General features: G+C 43.7%; 1 protein-coding gene across 4 annotated transcripts in view; it reads left to right on the forward strand.

Annotated features, from left to right (window-relative positions):
• Positions 1-13801, forward strand: part of LOC136621577 (complement factor H-related protein 1-like) — a 164391-nt gene that overhangs the window by 14960 nt on the left and 135630 nt on the right. For 3 of the 4 annotated variants that reach the window (XM_066597149.1, XM_066597151.1, XM_066597153.1), the window contains exons 2-3: positions 6074-6256; positions 11343-11450. In XM_066597149.1, the coding sequence (XP_066453246.1) occupies positions 6074-6256; positions 11343-11450 (291 nt within the window). The remainder of the gene's footprint in view (positions 1-6073; positions 6257-11342; positions 11451-13801) is intronic. The other variant, XM_066597152.1, reaches the window with a different exon arrangement.

Genomic DNA, 13801 nt, shown 5'->3' on the forward strand with positions numbered 1-13801 from the left:
CTTTAGAGGGTTAATGTGATACCTGGAGAGGTCTCCAAAATTGTTTATGGTTTTCAGCAGCATCTTTAAGTGTTGTTCTGGTTTTTCTAGAAATAACAGTATCTTGTCTGCAAATAGGGTCATTTTAAGCTACTGGTCGTCAATTTGTATGCCTTCATATGTTCTAGAATCATTTAGATTTTGCACAAGTGGTTCCAGTGCTAAATCAAACAGCAAGGGTGATAATTAACAGCCCTACCTGGTACCCTTGTGAAGCTCAAAGGGTGTTGAGATGAAGCCTGGCGTATGGATTCTAACTTTGGGGTTCTGGTATAGACTGTCAATGTATTTTCTGATAGGGCCTTTAATGTTTGCCTTGCTTAGCACTAAGTTTAGCCATGTCCAATTCACGCTATCGAAGGCTTTTTTTGCGTCTAGTGATAGTAGTATTGAGTTGCGTTTTGTGTTTTGTGCTTTGTGTCCGGGGCTGCGTATTATGACACTGTGCTAGGTCTAGTGACAGCTGAACGACCCTTTATGAACCCTATGCCGGTCCCACCAGTGATGTCATATAGTTACTGAGTCTGTCTGCCATGATTTTGGATAGTATTTTGATATCCTGGTTTATAAGTGATATTGGCCGATATGATTCAGATAGTTGGGGGTCTTTATTCGGTTTTAGAATTAATTTCATGTGTGCTATTTTTGATTGATCAAGTTGCTGTCCTGTTTGTATTATGTGATTGTAAAAACTTGCCAGAATGGGTGATATTTTATTTTTTAGGTGTTTATAGAATTCTCCAGTATAACCGTCTGGACCTGCTGATTTGCCATTTGCCAGATAGGTTATGGCTGTCTTAATATCGTCTGCTGTTATGCTTTCATTTAAGGTTTGCTGCTGTTCTGGGCTAAGAGAGGGCAGGGGCAGATTTTTAAGATATTCTATCCTCTTCTATATGTTTTCTGATGGGGCCTTGTATATTTCCGTGAAATATTTTTGCAGCATTGTGTTTATCTGTCTTGGGTGGTTCTGTAAATGTCCTGTCCCGTCCTTTAAAGAGGAGATGTTTGTCGGGGCATACTGGCCTTTTGCCAGATGCGCCAGCAAAAGTCTTGCCTTATTGCCATGTCTGTATAAGTCAGCCTGCAGATACTTGTTGCATGTCCTCTGTTTCCTGTCTAGCCACAAGTCAAAGTCCGCTTTGGCTATATATCACTTTTCCTTGTTTTGTGGTGTTTGTGACTATAAGTAGGCAGTGTAAGCATTGTGTAGCTCTAGACTGGCTGTGTCATACTGAGCATTAATTCTTTTGTGCAGGTTTGACATATATCCAATTAAGTTGCCTAGTAATACAGCTTTCGCTATTTCCAAGAAGAGTGTAGGATTTGTTATACGCTCTTCGTTATTAGTCACATAATCTAGCCACTATGTTTGGAGTGCTGCAGAGAAGTTCTCATCCCGGGTTAAGTGGGATGGGAATCTCCAAATAAAGTCTGTGCCTTTTGGGTATGTGTCTTGCAGTGTTATCGATACTGGCACATGGTCTGAGATTACCATTTCAAATATTTCCATCTCTTGTATTTTGCTGATCATGTGTTGTGGTACTAATATGTAATTGATTCGGGGCCACGACTGATGAGCATGCGAGTAGAAAGAATACTCCCTACTGTCACGATGATTGTGTCTCCATGCATCACATAAGCCTGTGTTTAGTGTAAATTATTTTAATGTTTTGTCTCTACTGCGTGTAGTTGTGGATGGACCCTTGCAATCTTCCTGCACATTCATCACCGTGTTCATGTCTCCACAGATCAGGTTTTGCTCGGAAGAATCATTATAAACTAAATGTTCCAAACCTCTAAAAAAAGATTTGTTTTCTCCATTTGGTGCTATAGATGCTATATTTGCTTCCTTCTTGTTCCAATATTACATGAGACCATCTACCTTCCTGGTCATTGTCTGAAATTATCGTACCCTTAAAGGATTTGTTGTTCAATGTAATAACTCCTCCTTTCCTATTTATCGCTGGGGATCCCATCACCATACCCACCCAGTTTTTCCTCAACCGGTGGAAGTCATTTTCCAGTAGATGTGTTTCCTGCAACAGGGCTATATCAGGGCGTAATTTTTTAAGGTAATGTAATATCATGTTTCATTTGTGAGGGAAGCCTAGTCCCTTGACATTCTAGGACATGACGTGCATTTTTGTAATTTGTTGATTGCTTGTGTGTTTCTATGAAAATTATTGCTTTGATGATACCTGTAAGCTTAGTGCTTCAAGTGGCTTTCGGGTCCACTTGTTAAGGGGAAGGGCAAGGGTGGGGCAAGGATCAGGGTGATATGCTGAACTTCCGCACAATGCTTTTTATGAGCCGCTATAGGGGTGCGTGTACACCTGAGTTTTATTCCAGCAGAAATTCTCGGTCAATAACTTAGTAACAAGAATAAAACAAGAACAAAACTATTTAAATAGAAATGCAGTCTAGATAAATCTCTACCTGTTGATTTGACTCCCTTTAGAATGGAGCTAGAATTAACTATGCCACATGTACAATTCTGGTAGTAAAAGAAACTAGACAATATATTCAGAGCAATGCTCCTAGTATTAGTTATTGGACTTCTTTTTTCTAGCATGTAGTGCCGCAATTACCTCGGCCTGTTTTTTAAATGGTCACATCCTAATTACATTAACATTGTAAAATTCGCTCAACGCATGATATAACTTGAGAAAATTTTTCCCCTAGTCTGTGGTGTCAGTTCTTGCATATAGCAAGTCTCGGTGTGGTGCGTAGGTTGTGTATGCATTGTTGTACACATACTCACTCCTTCCTTCAGGCCTGGCAGGTGGGTGAAGTGTGGTTATCAAGGTGGATTGCGTGACCGCTGTGAAGAAGGGCAAGATGCATTCGTCAGGGCTTGGTTGACTGTTCGGGTGGTTCTCTCTCCATTCGCTGTTTGTAGGGCGTTGTGGAGGTACACCATCTTGTTGCTTGTTGGTATATCCCCAGGCTGCTTCTGCTGATGCAAGTGATCGGAATATCTTGTAGGTGCCGTCATCCTGGAATATATTGAGCAGCGCTGGGTATTGTAATTGAAAAGGTTTCTTTTTTTTTGTACAGTATGGTGCAGATATTGCTGAACGCAGGTCTTTTTTTGCTACTTCTGCCATGAAGTCATCGAATAGCAGATGTAGATCGGGTGGTCTCTACTTCGAAAGGCTTTTAGGAGAGCCATTTTATCACTGAAGTCCAGCAGTCGCATTATTATTTGCCGTGGCCTTTGTTGCATTGGTTTTTCTTTCAGGGGGCCTCTAGTCGTTTGCAATTCCGGTACCACTCTGTGCACCCATTCCACCCTGCAGTAATGTTCAATGTCCAATGCTTCTGGGAGCTCCTTCTTGCATATTTTGAATAAATCTGATTATCGGATGGTTTCGGGCAGTCCGACTAATCCTAAATTATTTCTGTGTGATGTGCTTTCAGGTCATCAATTTTATTGGCCATGGTCTGCATAGTATTAGCCTGCTCCTGGATCGTTTGTTGTAGTGTTTCCACCTTGCTTTGCTGCTCTTTTAAGGATTACTCTATCCTGTCCATGCGCTTGGAGTGTAATGTCAGCTCAGCGTGGATATGCATGAGAGATGCTTGCATCGCCTGTTCCAGAGTTTTCTGTATATCTGACATTATGCACTGAGCTTCTTTTGAAGCAATTTGATGGAAGTCCATAGAGGGCAGTTTGTCCGTTATTGGTTGTGCTGCTGGCATATTAGGGTCATGTGCTTGTGTTTCCTGCGTCAGTGATTCTTCAGTAGGACTTTGGAGTGATGGCATTTTGGGTATATTTTCAAGAACCAGTAGTTGTGGTACAGATGAAGCGGGTTTCTGGGCACTCCGCAATAAATAATGTTTCATATGGTGCTCCGTTATGGTTTGTGATGTACTTTTATATGTTTACTGCAGTTTTCTTCCTCTATTTGTAGGCAGCAGATGTTCAATGTCTGTGAGTTTATTCTGGTATGGGGTGGTAGTAGCTATCAGTCTCCCTGTCTGACAATGATGGGTGTTACAGGGTTAACATTTCACTGTTCTCTGCTGATTGCACCATGTTGTTCAGTGCTACTTTCAGCAGTGGCTTCATTGTCCCACTGAGGGCTGATCACTCACTCTTGCTGGTTACAACAGCTTTATGATTTTATTGCACTGTAATCTGCCTTTCTGGCAGAGTGTGCTCCAGTAAGTTAGTGCTGCCCTGCACTGTATTCTGCCTTCTAGCAGAGCCTGTGTGCTGCCGTCCTCACTCAGGTAGGAGAGGGGAAGGCTTCACCTCCTATGTGCTCCCGTCCTCACTCAAGCAGGGGCGCGTGGCTTCAATTCCTGCTATGGCCGATGGCTATTCTTCCATACTTTTTATTAGAAAGCCAGTGTGATAAAACTGGAGGGTTTAAAGTGACAGAATGTGATCAGGTTTTTAAAATCCCCCTTGCTACAATATAAACTTCTGGGTGATGCAGGCTAACGAGGCCTAACAGTTCATGAGCAATATTTTCCTATCACCATTTTTGGCGTGATTTGGCACACTGACACATTGACTTGCTCTTATATTATTAGTTCTTAATTAGCACAGAATATTTAAAGCGGCCTCCTGGGCCTGGACATTAGTATGCATCATTACTCTTAGGATATGTTCACACGGTGGAATTCACAGCAGAATTTTCCATGTGAATACTGCGTCTAGAAACCACTTCAAAATCCATGGCTTTCTGATGCAGTGTTTGGCATGGATCCACACTGGATTCCGTCCTGTCAAGTGGGAAAATCCCCATTCTTTCTTGGAATTCTGCACATGCATTTTGGCCATTGACAGTGTTACTGCAAAAATGTATGGCCGTTTAAGGAAAGCTGAGTGTAACCTTGTGAATGATGTCATATGACCCATGTTATGGTGATAGCCTGCTGAGGGACAGCAGAGCGTACCCTGTGATTGAAATCCAGGTGGGCCGTGCAGTAGGGCTGCTCATACCAAGACTTCAATACGTCATATAACGGAGGAATTAAATGACAGAGCTCACACAGTTATGGATTCATCAAAGAATTCCTACCTGATGGTCATCAGGCATCTTTATTTATAGCCTCAATACATTGGGTGTGTCACTGGTGATTGGACAGTTAACTTTGCAAGGTTATTGGTTAGTTTTCAATTCAACATTTCATAGGTCAATTTAAGACATTCTTGTCTTCATTGGTTACATCTCATTATTCTTAGTATAGTTTCTAAATTTCAAAAAATATCATAGTTCATTGGACAGTACTCAACCACGGCATCTCATTGGTCAATTAATTTCACTCATTGGATGCATTCTTATTAGGGATGAGCAAGTATACTCGCTAAGGCACTACTCGCTCGAGTAATGGGCTTTAGACGAGTATCTCCCTGCTCGTCCCTGAAGATTCGGGAGCCGCCGCAGCTGACAGGTGAGTTGCAGCGGGGAGCAGGGGAGAGCGGGCGGGAGAGAGGGAGAGAGAGATCTCCCCTCCGTTCCTTCCCGCTCTCCCCCACAGCTCCCCGCCCCGCCGCCGGCCCCCGAATCTTCAGGGACGAGCAGGGAGATACTCGTCTAAAGCACATTACTCGAACGAGTAGTGCTTTAGCGAGTATACTCGCTCATCCCTAATTCTTATCCTTCATTTGCATACTCTTCAAGAAACTTTTTTAAGTCGCAGTGAATAACCTCTTGACAGGATGCCAAGAGGCCCAGTGTAGAACATGTCCTTATCTTATATCACCTCATGTCTGTTAGTTCATAGACAAGTTCAGACAAGTTGTTTTCTGGTATATTTGACAGTGTCTGTTATTGCGCAGTTTAATTTCATACAATATATATATCAATTGTCCATGATCAAATATCCTCAGTTGAAACATGGTTAAATCTATGCGCGTATCCACACAGAAACCCGTTCCGTGTTGCGGTATAGGGCTGGCTTCAGACAACAGTTGCTGCAATGTTCTTTCTTTACCAAAACAGGGCCATATGCTTCCAAAATCTTGTGGAATAATTCTATATTCAAAGGTCACTGATTTTAATTTTTTTTCTAGCTAAATGTGAAAAGCCGCCAGAAATCGAAAATACAACTTTGCTGGGAAACTGGGATGAAGAAACCTACCCACAAAACCACATCGCAAATTACAGCTGCCATCCTGGATATGTTATGAAAGGAAGAATCAGAATGACCTGTTCGGAAGGAAAATGGGTGATGTTAAGAAATGGGCAATGCAAAAGTGAGTAGAAACACATAGAGCTATTGGTTTACCAACCTTGGTAGGACACCCATTTTATCATATTATGTGCTAATTACAGAAAGAACTTTTAGCAGGATTTTCCAAGACAATTATACTCAAGAATAAAGTCCCTTTAGTGAAGGCAGCAGGGTTAAGGGCTCAGTCACACGGGCATTTTAACATCCAATTATTGAAGTGTTAAAAAAGATCGCGCTGAGGGCGAGCACCCACTGGCGTTTTTTTACCTGCGTTTTGCGTTTTGCGTTTTTCCTGCACAGGCATAGAGATAACATGTGTTCCTGTCCACTGGCGTTTTTTTTGCGTTGCGTTTGCGTTTTTAACATAGGAGCTGTCAGTTGCATATGTGTCCTTATTTTTCTCCATGGAAATTAATGGAAAAGCCGCGAAAACGCCGCGAAAACACCGCGAAAAACGCCGCGGAAAACGGGCGGAAAAACGCGGGGAACGCGGCGAAAACGCTGCGTTTTTTTCCCGCGGAAAACGCAAACGCCAGTGGGTGCTCGCCCTAATAATGCTTTCCAATGGCAGCGGTCACATGTGCGAATTTTAAATGCGCAAAAATGTCTGCGGTGAAAATTATAGGATTCCATTTGTTAAAACACGGCTAGCTGCGTTCGGCGTTCGCAAAGAATTTCGCAAAAACGCAGGAATTGCCATTGCCTGCTATTGTGTTTTTTTCTAGTGTGCTGCACTGTACTCCCATCGTCTGAATGAGTACATAGCCTTCTATGCTGAAAGTGAAACAATATGGAAAATGATTTGATCCGCGCCGTGGAGGGGCAGCCCGCCTTGTGGGATACGCGGTGCAGCACGTATAAGAACCGCGGACAGATGATTGTGCTGTGGCAGGAAGTTGCCCAAGTGACATATAGGATGCAATGGCGTTCTTTCAGCGTCAGTACCCGGAATCAAAAGAGTGAGTTAAATGTATTCTTTGTTTTTGCACTCTGCTCACACTGTTATTGCTTTTGCCCAACCCCGTTATGTTCTAATTTTCGCTTCCCCTGCCCCCAAATTGCTTTCACCCTGAGTACGTTACCTATGGTTGCCGTGTATGTGGCTTTATGATATTTATGTAGTCTGACCTACTGGCCTGAAACACTTGCTTGCCATTGCCCTATGCGTTGGGCCCTTTGCTGTGACGTTATTTTGTGTCCTGATCTTGTACATGTTTTGGGTGGTTTTTTTCTTATGTTTATGTTGTGTTGACATTTGTTTGATTACTTTGTTTTTTGTTGTCATCCTTTTTAGTTACTGAAGTGATGACATCATGGTGATCCATACGCGATGCCTTTCACAAGAGCCTCATAAAAAGCCAAGAGCATGGTTCATGGGCGCGGTCGTTCAAATTTGCACAGAAGTTAAAGTTTCTGCGGCTACTTATGGACCTTCCCCCATAAGTAGAAATGAATATCGCAGTAGGGGCCCCCAGTAGGTTATGTTGGAAAAAAACAACAATTAGTACAGACGGCTTGTTTTAATATAAAAATTGTATGCCTTTCATCACACTTTCAGTGTGTATAACCCACTCCTGTAAAGACCAAAAGCAACTCACATTGTTTGTGTACCCATTTAAATGCATGGTTTGTCCTCCCACAGTGTCTGCAGCCGCAGATTACATCTCCCACCCTAGTGCTCTTTTGTGTTGCTTCAAAATTGGAAACGCTAATTGAAACTTTATTGCCAGTCTGCTTTAAGTCCTTCAGAAATGATGATCATTTTAATGTTTCGGCCACATGGCTGTATACTCTTCCCCATATTTATATAAGGGGCATGCGCTGTCTGGTTAATGGCCCTTTTCATTCATCAACACATATCTGTTTTTTAAATTATATTTATTGGGTTGAGTTGAGTGGCTGTGCAATCAGTCTGCACCTGAACATTTTTGCTCCGCTATAAAGCTATCTGGCTTGCTGCATGATATCAGGTTAAATGGCGAGTGGCATTTCCTGTAGTCTATATCTTGTATCTGGCTGCCTTTTCTGTGAGCAATGTCTTTGAGCATTTTGACTCATCTCTGTGATTTTCTGTTCATTAATAGAGCTTTCTAAAAATGATGAGCCTATGTTGATACTAATGTGTTTTCTCCCCCCTTATGTCCTTAGGAGGTTCAGCTATGTAGCAGAAGGTTCATGGGAGGAGAATTTGTTTGAGGAGGACCCCGATATGGCAACCACATGGTCGGACAGTACATCATCAAATCTGGATCAGCAGAATCCTGTGTTTGAGAGGCGGCCTGAGCGTTGGCCCTCAGATATTGAAGTCAATTCTCCCCATCAGAGTCCCCGGAGGCGTCTCCCTAGCAGTCCAACCCAGAGTCCCCTTAGGTCTCCCGGTTGGACTCCCCCTCGGGATTCCTCATGGCGGCCCCCTCGGGCTCCCCTTAGGAGTCCAACCAGGAGCCTCCTTAGGTCTTCTGGTTGGACTCCCCCTCAGGATTCCTCTCGGCAGTCCAGAGGGAATCCCCCTAGGGTTCCCACTCGGCATCGATGATCACAGCAGCCACATCATCATGCGTCTGGAGATCTAGAGCATACTACATTGCAATATTTGCCATCCCAGGCAGATGATGATTGGACTGATCTATTTGGTCGCTCGATCGCCTGCCGTTTGCAGCAGCTGCTCAGGAGGCTACAGGGAAGAGTGAGGGTTGCTGTGGAGACGGTGCTTGATGCTGCACTCGATGAGCATCCAGCTATGAAGGTGTTTTGGTTTTTAGACCACTGGCGTCTCCACGGTAGGGGGAGGCACCCCGATAGTGCAATATCTGAGAATTGGCTCCAATATCCGACGGCCGGGAGTCCCTCCGCTCCAGTTCCTGCCGCTGATTCTGCCTCTCATACACAGGGTTCTGCGGCCAGCCCAACCATCCCTCTCCTGCATCCTTCTTCCACCCAGAGTGCGGGTGATTTATCGGCCAGAAAAGGCAGCAGCTATTTTGTCCACAGGCCTTTTTCGGGTAGGCAGTATGCCCGTGTGACATCCCCTGATGTTCCCCAGCGCCACACAAGGGATGATAAGCCCTCACGGCCTCTTGGTCCACCTGACATGTCCAGCGAGGTTCAGTTGGAGGCTGAGTTGCAGCAGCAACCACCATCACCAACCTCTTTCGGTCCCATCAGGCGCCATTGGTGACTGCCCAGGGCAGGAAGGGCTTCAGCCCTAAGGTGCACAAAATCACCCCACCATGGGACCTAAAACATTATGTGGTGTCCTTTTGTTTTATTGTTGTTTACAAAACTTCATTATGTCAATGAGGTTTTTTCTTCAAAATGGTCTTTTTGCAAAGGTTCCTTACTAAAAGCCTTATTTTTGTGTAATAAAAACAGAATTTTGCGTTGACGTATTGTATCGTGTGTTCAATTTATTTGTCATATTTAAACTTGGATAAGTAAGCACATGTGTAGCTAGCCTCAAAAGCAGTTGGTCATCCCAGCTTGAATACAGTTGTTGAAGGAATGTTCAAGTCTTGGTTGCTTTTCATACTCTCAATAGTGTAAGCAAAGTAAAGATGATGGACCAAGCGGACAATAGGCTCAAACTGAAAGCCTCTCTCAGCATCTAAATAATGTTTGTGGAGCTCAGGGCTCGATGCAATGGGTATTTTGGTAAGGCTAAGTGCCCTATTTTATTTTGGTTTTGAGCCAAAAGTGATGGCGCCATGGTTAACACACACCTACAGTCAGTATGTTATGGGTAACAAGCAAGCGTTGAAAATGTTTCTTTACAAGCATCACACAACCTGTCCCTACTGCAACACTTTAGCCACGGACACAATACTCTACGGCGAACATTAGAGGATGTCCAGACAACTCAAAAACATTGAGGAATATTGTAGGAACAGGTGTTAGATACTTTTGACATGGCCTCATAGTCCACATTTGTTTTAAAAATACAAAGCCCATTATGATAGGTATTGTAGTCCGCCGGTGTTAGTCACCTGCGTCTATCCACTTGTCTGCCCATGAAGCATGTTGTATACTTTTTTTAAGGAAACTGTTGAGGCACATTTGATTTGTATGCTTCGCATTATAATTTGCCATTATTTTCTGTGAAGTAATTTTTCACGTAAATTTTCTCTTGTACCTATGGATAAACATGCGACATAAATGTACGCCAGTTTGAGGTTGTGGGCGAATATTGTCTAAGAGACAAATGCGATATGATGAGTAAACTGTGCATCTCACGTCATATGTGCGTCCCCTGCGTGCCTGTTATGCTGGATACTGCCTGGGTAGCACCATTTTGATTCTTAAAACCGAAAGCAAAACATGACTGGGCAAACCTCACTGCTGGGACGGAGTGAAACCCGTCTGCTGGTCCAGATGATGGACCAGCTCGATTATGATGGGAAACATGGGCCCTACCTGCTGCCCCACAAGCATAAAAAATGGATATTGAGGAAGATCCAACGGGCAATAGTGCGGAAGTATGGGACTGTGCAGAGCCGGATCCATTTACAAAAGAGATGGAGTGACTTAAAATTAAAGGACCCCCGGCATCTGCAGATGATCTGGCGCGATCTTCATCATCGGCAAAGAGGTAACACAAGTGTGTGTTTGGGTGTTTACAGAAAGTGTTGGCACATATTGATGTTGGGTGGGACAAAAGACTGGGGGGGTTGCCCAATCATGAGAACATTTAGGGTGTAGCTTATGCGCCTTTAGCCATAGTGCAACACATAAAATGTACACTTTAGTGACAGGAACATACAGACTTGCACCTTGAGCTCTGTGACATGGAGTCTGAAGTGTGGTACGCCATGGAGTGTATATGAAGCACATCATAAAGCTAGAGGTCACATGACTGTCCCATGGCCGTGCCCATCAGAGTGTATTTTAAAAGTATGTATATAAGTGTTCTCTATTTTTAAATGTGTAAATATCACAGCTGCCTTCCTGACAGCCTTTGGCAATGTGGTCGAATATTTTAAAAGGTCCATGCCACATAGTCTGTGCCTGTTGTTCATTGGATATGTCAAGGCCTTACTTCAACCTGTAATTACAAGCATGCTGCTCTTGGTGGATTTGTGCCTAATTTAGTGTTAACTTTAATGTCCCAACAGATGAGACACAAAGTCACAAGGTGGAATCTGGGCAGGCCGGCCCTTCTACACCGCGCCGGACCCGCCAGGCCACACCTCCACCAGAAGCCACTTTGGAGGAGCCACCCGGTAAGTGTAAAAGACTACACAGTAATAATAAAAGCATACTGTCATGTTAACTCAATTTTAGATTTGGAAAATATATTTAAACAATGCCTTGCTCTCCTTGTCTGCAGAAGAGCCCCCTGCCCCTATATCAGCAGAGAGTTCCCTGTTGGGCTGGCTCCTCTGAGGCCCCCACAGCCTCTGGTGGAGGTGGAGAGACCTGACTTGGCCCCTTCCCACCCTGAGACAGATAATTGCAACACACTGGGGCCAGAACAAATAACCATCTGGGATAACAGTAGGATAGGCAGCCAAATGTGTCCTTGAATATTTGGCTCAGACAACGCTGCACACAGTTGAAATAATAAATGTGGTTTCCACCAACAGTGGGTGAGCAAGAGACCAAGGGTCACATGCCTTCTCTGATGTTTCCTGCTTTTGAGGCAAGTTGAAATAATATTAATGGCTGAAACAAATGTGTATTTGTTGTGTTGTTAGGACTGATTAACACTAATGATATTCCCCCTGATGAAAGGGTAGCCTGGTTCTTCAACGAGATCTGTCTATGTCACCTGCAGATTGAATTTCTGCAGAGCTCGCTCCACCCACCTTCCACACAGTCCCCGTCCACGACATTGCCCGTGGATCTTTCAATACCACATTGACTTATGCTTGTGGGGTGCAGAAAGGGCCCTGCATTGCCATAGTTCCGGCTGGCCCATCATTTTGAAACAGAAGTTGGGTTTCGTGCCATCCCAGAAATGTTATATGTTTCAAAATAGATCCACATTTGAGCCATGTTGGCTTGTTATTTATATATGCCAGTTTTGCACAAGTTTTTTACATTAAAAAAATAAAATAAAAAAAATGTTGTCATGTTTTTATTACAATCTTATAACAATCAACACAACAGGACCATTTTTGCCAAACACAGGGAAGTCTTTCATTCAGATGTCACAGTGTGCTGCAACACACATCAGGTGAAGTACACATATTTGAGGAGGAGTATATTGGCCCTGGGGAACTACATTACTAGAAAAACTACCGTGTTTCCCCAAAAATAAGTCCTACCCTGGGTTTTCGGGGGAGTCTTTAAATTTAAGGCCTCCTCCGAAAATAGGACCTATTTCGGGTGCACCCCCCCCCCCCCAAAAAAAAAGAAAAAATCAATACTCACCTGCTCCTTGGTGTCCCGATGGTCTCCGTCAGCTTTCCGGCGGCGTGGCATCGTCCTCTGTCTCAAAGATGCCTTCTGCTGGTGACAGGGCTGATGACATCACTGAATGGCTGTGATTGGCTCATCGAGTGCCGGCTTTGATTGGCTGCCAGCGCCCGATTAGCCAATCACAACGCTTGCTTCTGCTGGAGGTGGGGGATTCAAAGCTCCATCGCCAGCAGAAAGCATCTGTGAGACTAGGAGGACGCTGCACCGCCGCGAGACACCAGGACACTATCGGGAGGCATCGGAATGCTGCGGACCAGGCAAGTAGAAGCCCCCCCCCCCCTCCGAAAAGACACTGTGCCCTTTTTGGGGCAAAAAAAAAGTCTTAACATAATAAAACACAATATGATGAGTTTCACTCCTAGACACAACTTGTGTACCTTGTTTGGCCCTTTTTTATTTTCCGGAAAGATACTATGGCTTTTAACATAGACAGATTTTTATGGTGGGTGAGTGCTTAGAGCTGCCCAACATTTTTGGCATGGAACTATAATGTACTCAGCACAGACAAAGGGCCTTGGCAACAAAGTGTGGCTTATTATTAGGCATTAATGCCTGTAAACAGCTACATAGTTAGCCTTTTTAATAAATGAAAAGCTAAAGCATATGTGCCAGCCAAAGAAAATATCATCTCGCAATGACATATCTCAAAGTCCAGTAATGACACGCACATCCAGCCCAACCCAGAATGAAGCGGAGGCCTCATTGCAGCCAATTTATAACACCTTGTAGTGGGCTGGATCATGAATAGATGCGCGAGGATCAAGTTCCGGATTCAAAGATTCATGCGCATTGCAAATTTATGCAGTAGAAAAACGCTGCTAGATGCGTTTTTTACAGCGTGCCGCACGCTTCGGTCACATGACCTTTTGAAAGCATGCATTTGGCGCACAAAAATTCGTGTGTTAAAATGCCCGTGTGACAGAACCCTAAAGGGGTAATCTAGTTTAAAGGGAATATATTACCATCTTTTTGCTGCTCTCTCTAAAGGCAGCACCCGAATAGAGCAATATGTCAGTTTTATGCATCTGTACAGTAGTTTGGTAGAAACTTACATTTTATTAGTAGCAGCTACCTTAATTGAAACCCTTTAGTGACTGACCTATTTTGAACCTTAATGACGAGGCAATTTTTTGCATTTTTTACATCCTGA

Source organism: Eleutherodactylus coqui, chromosome 3 (genome assembly GCF_035609145.1).
Source record: "Eleutherodactylus coqui strain aEleCoq1 chromosome 3, aEleCoq1.hap1, whole genome shotgun sequence".
NCBI lineage: Eukaryota > Metazoa > Chordata > Amphibia > Anura > Eleutherodactylidae > Eleutherodactylus > Eleutherodactylus coqui.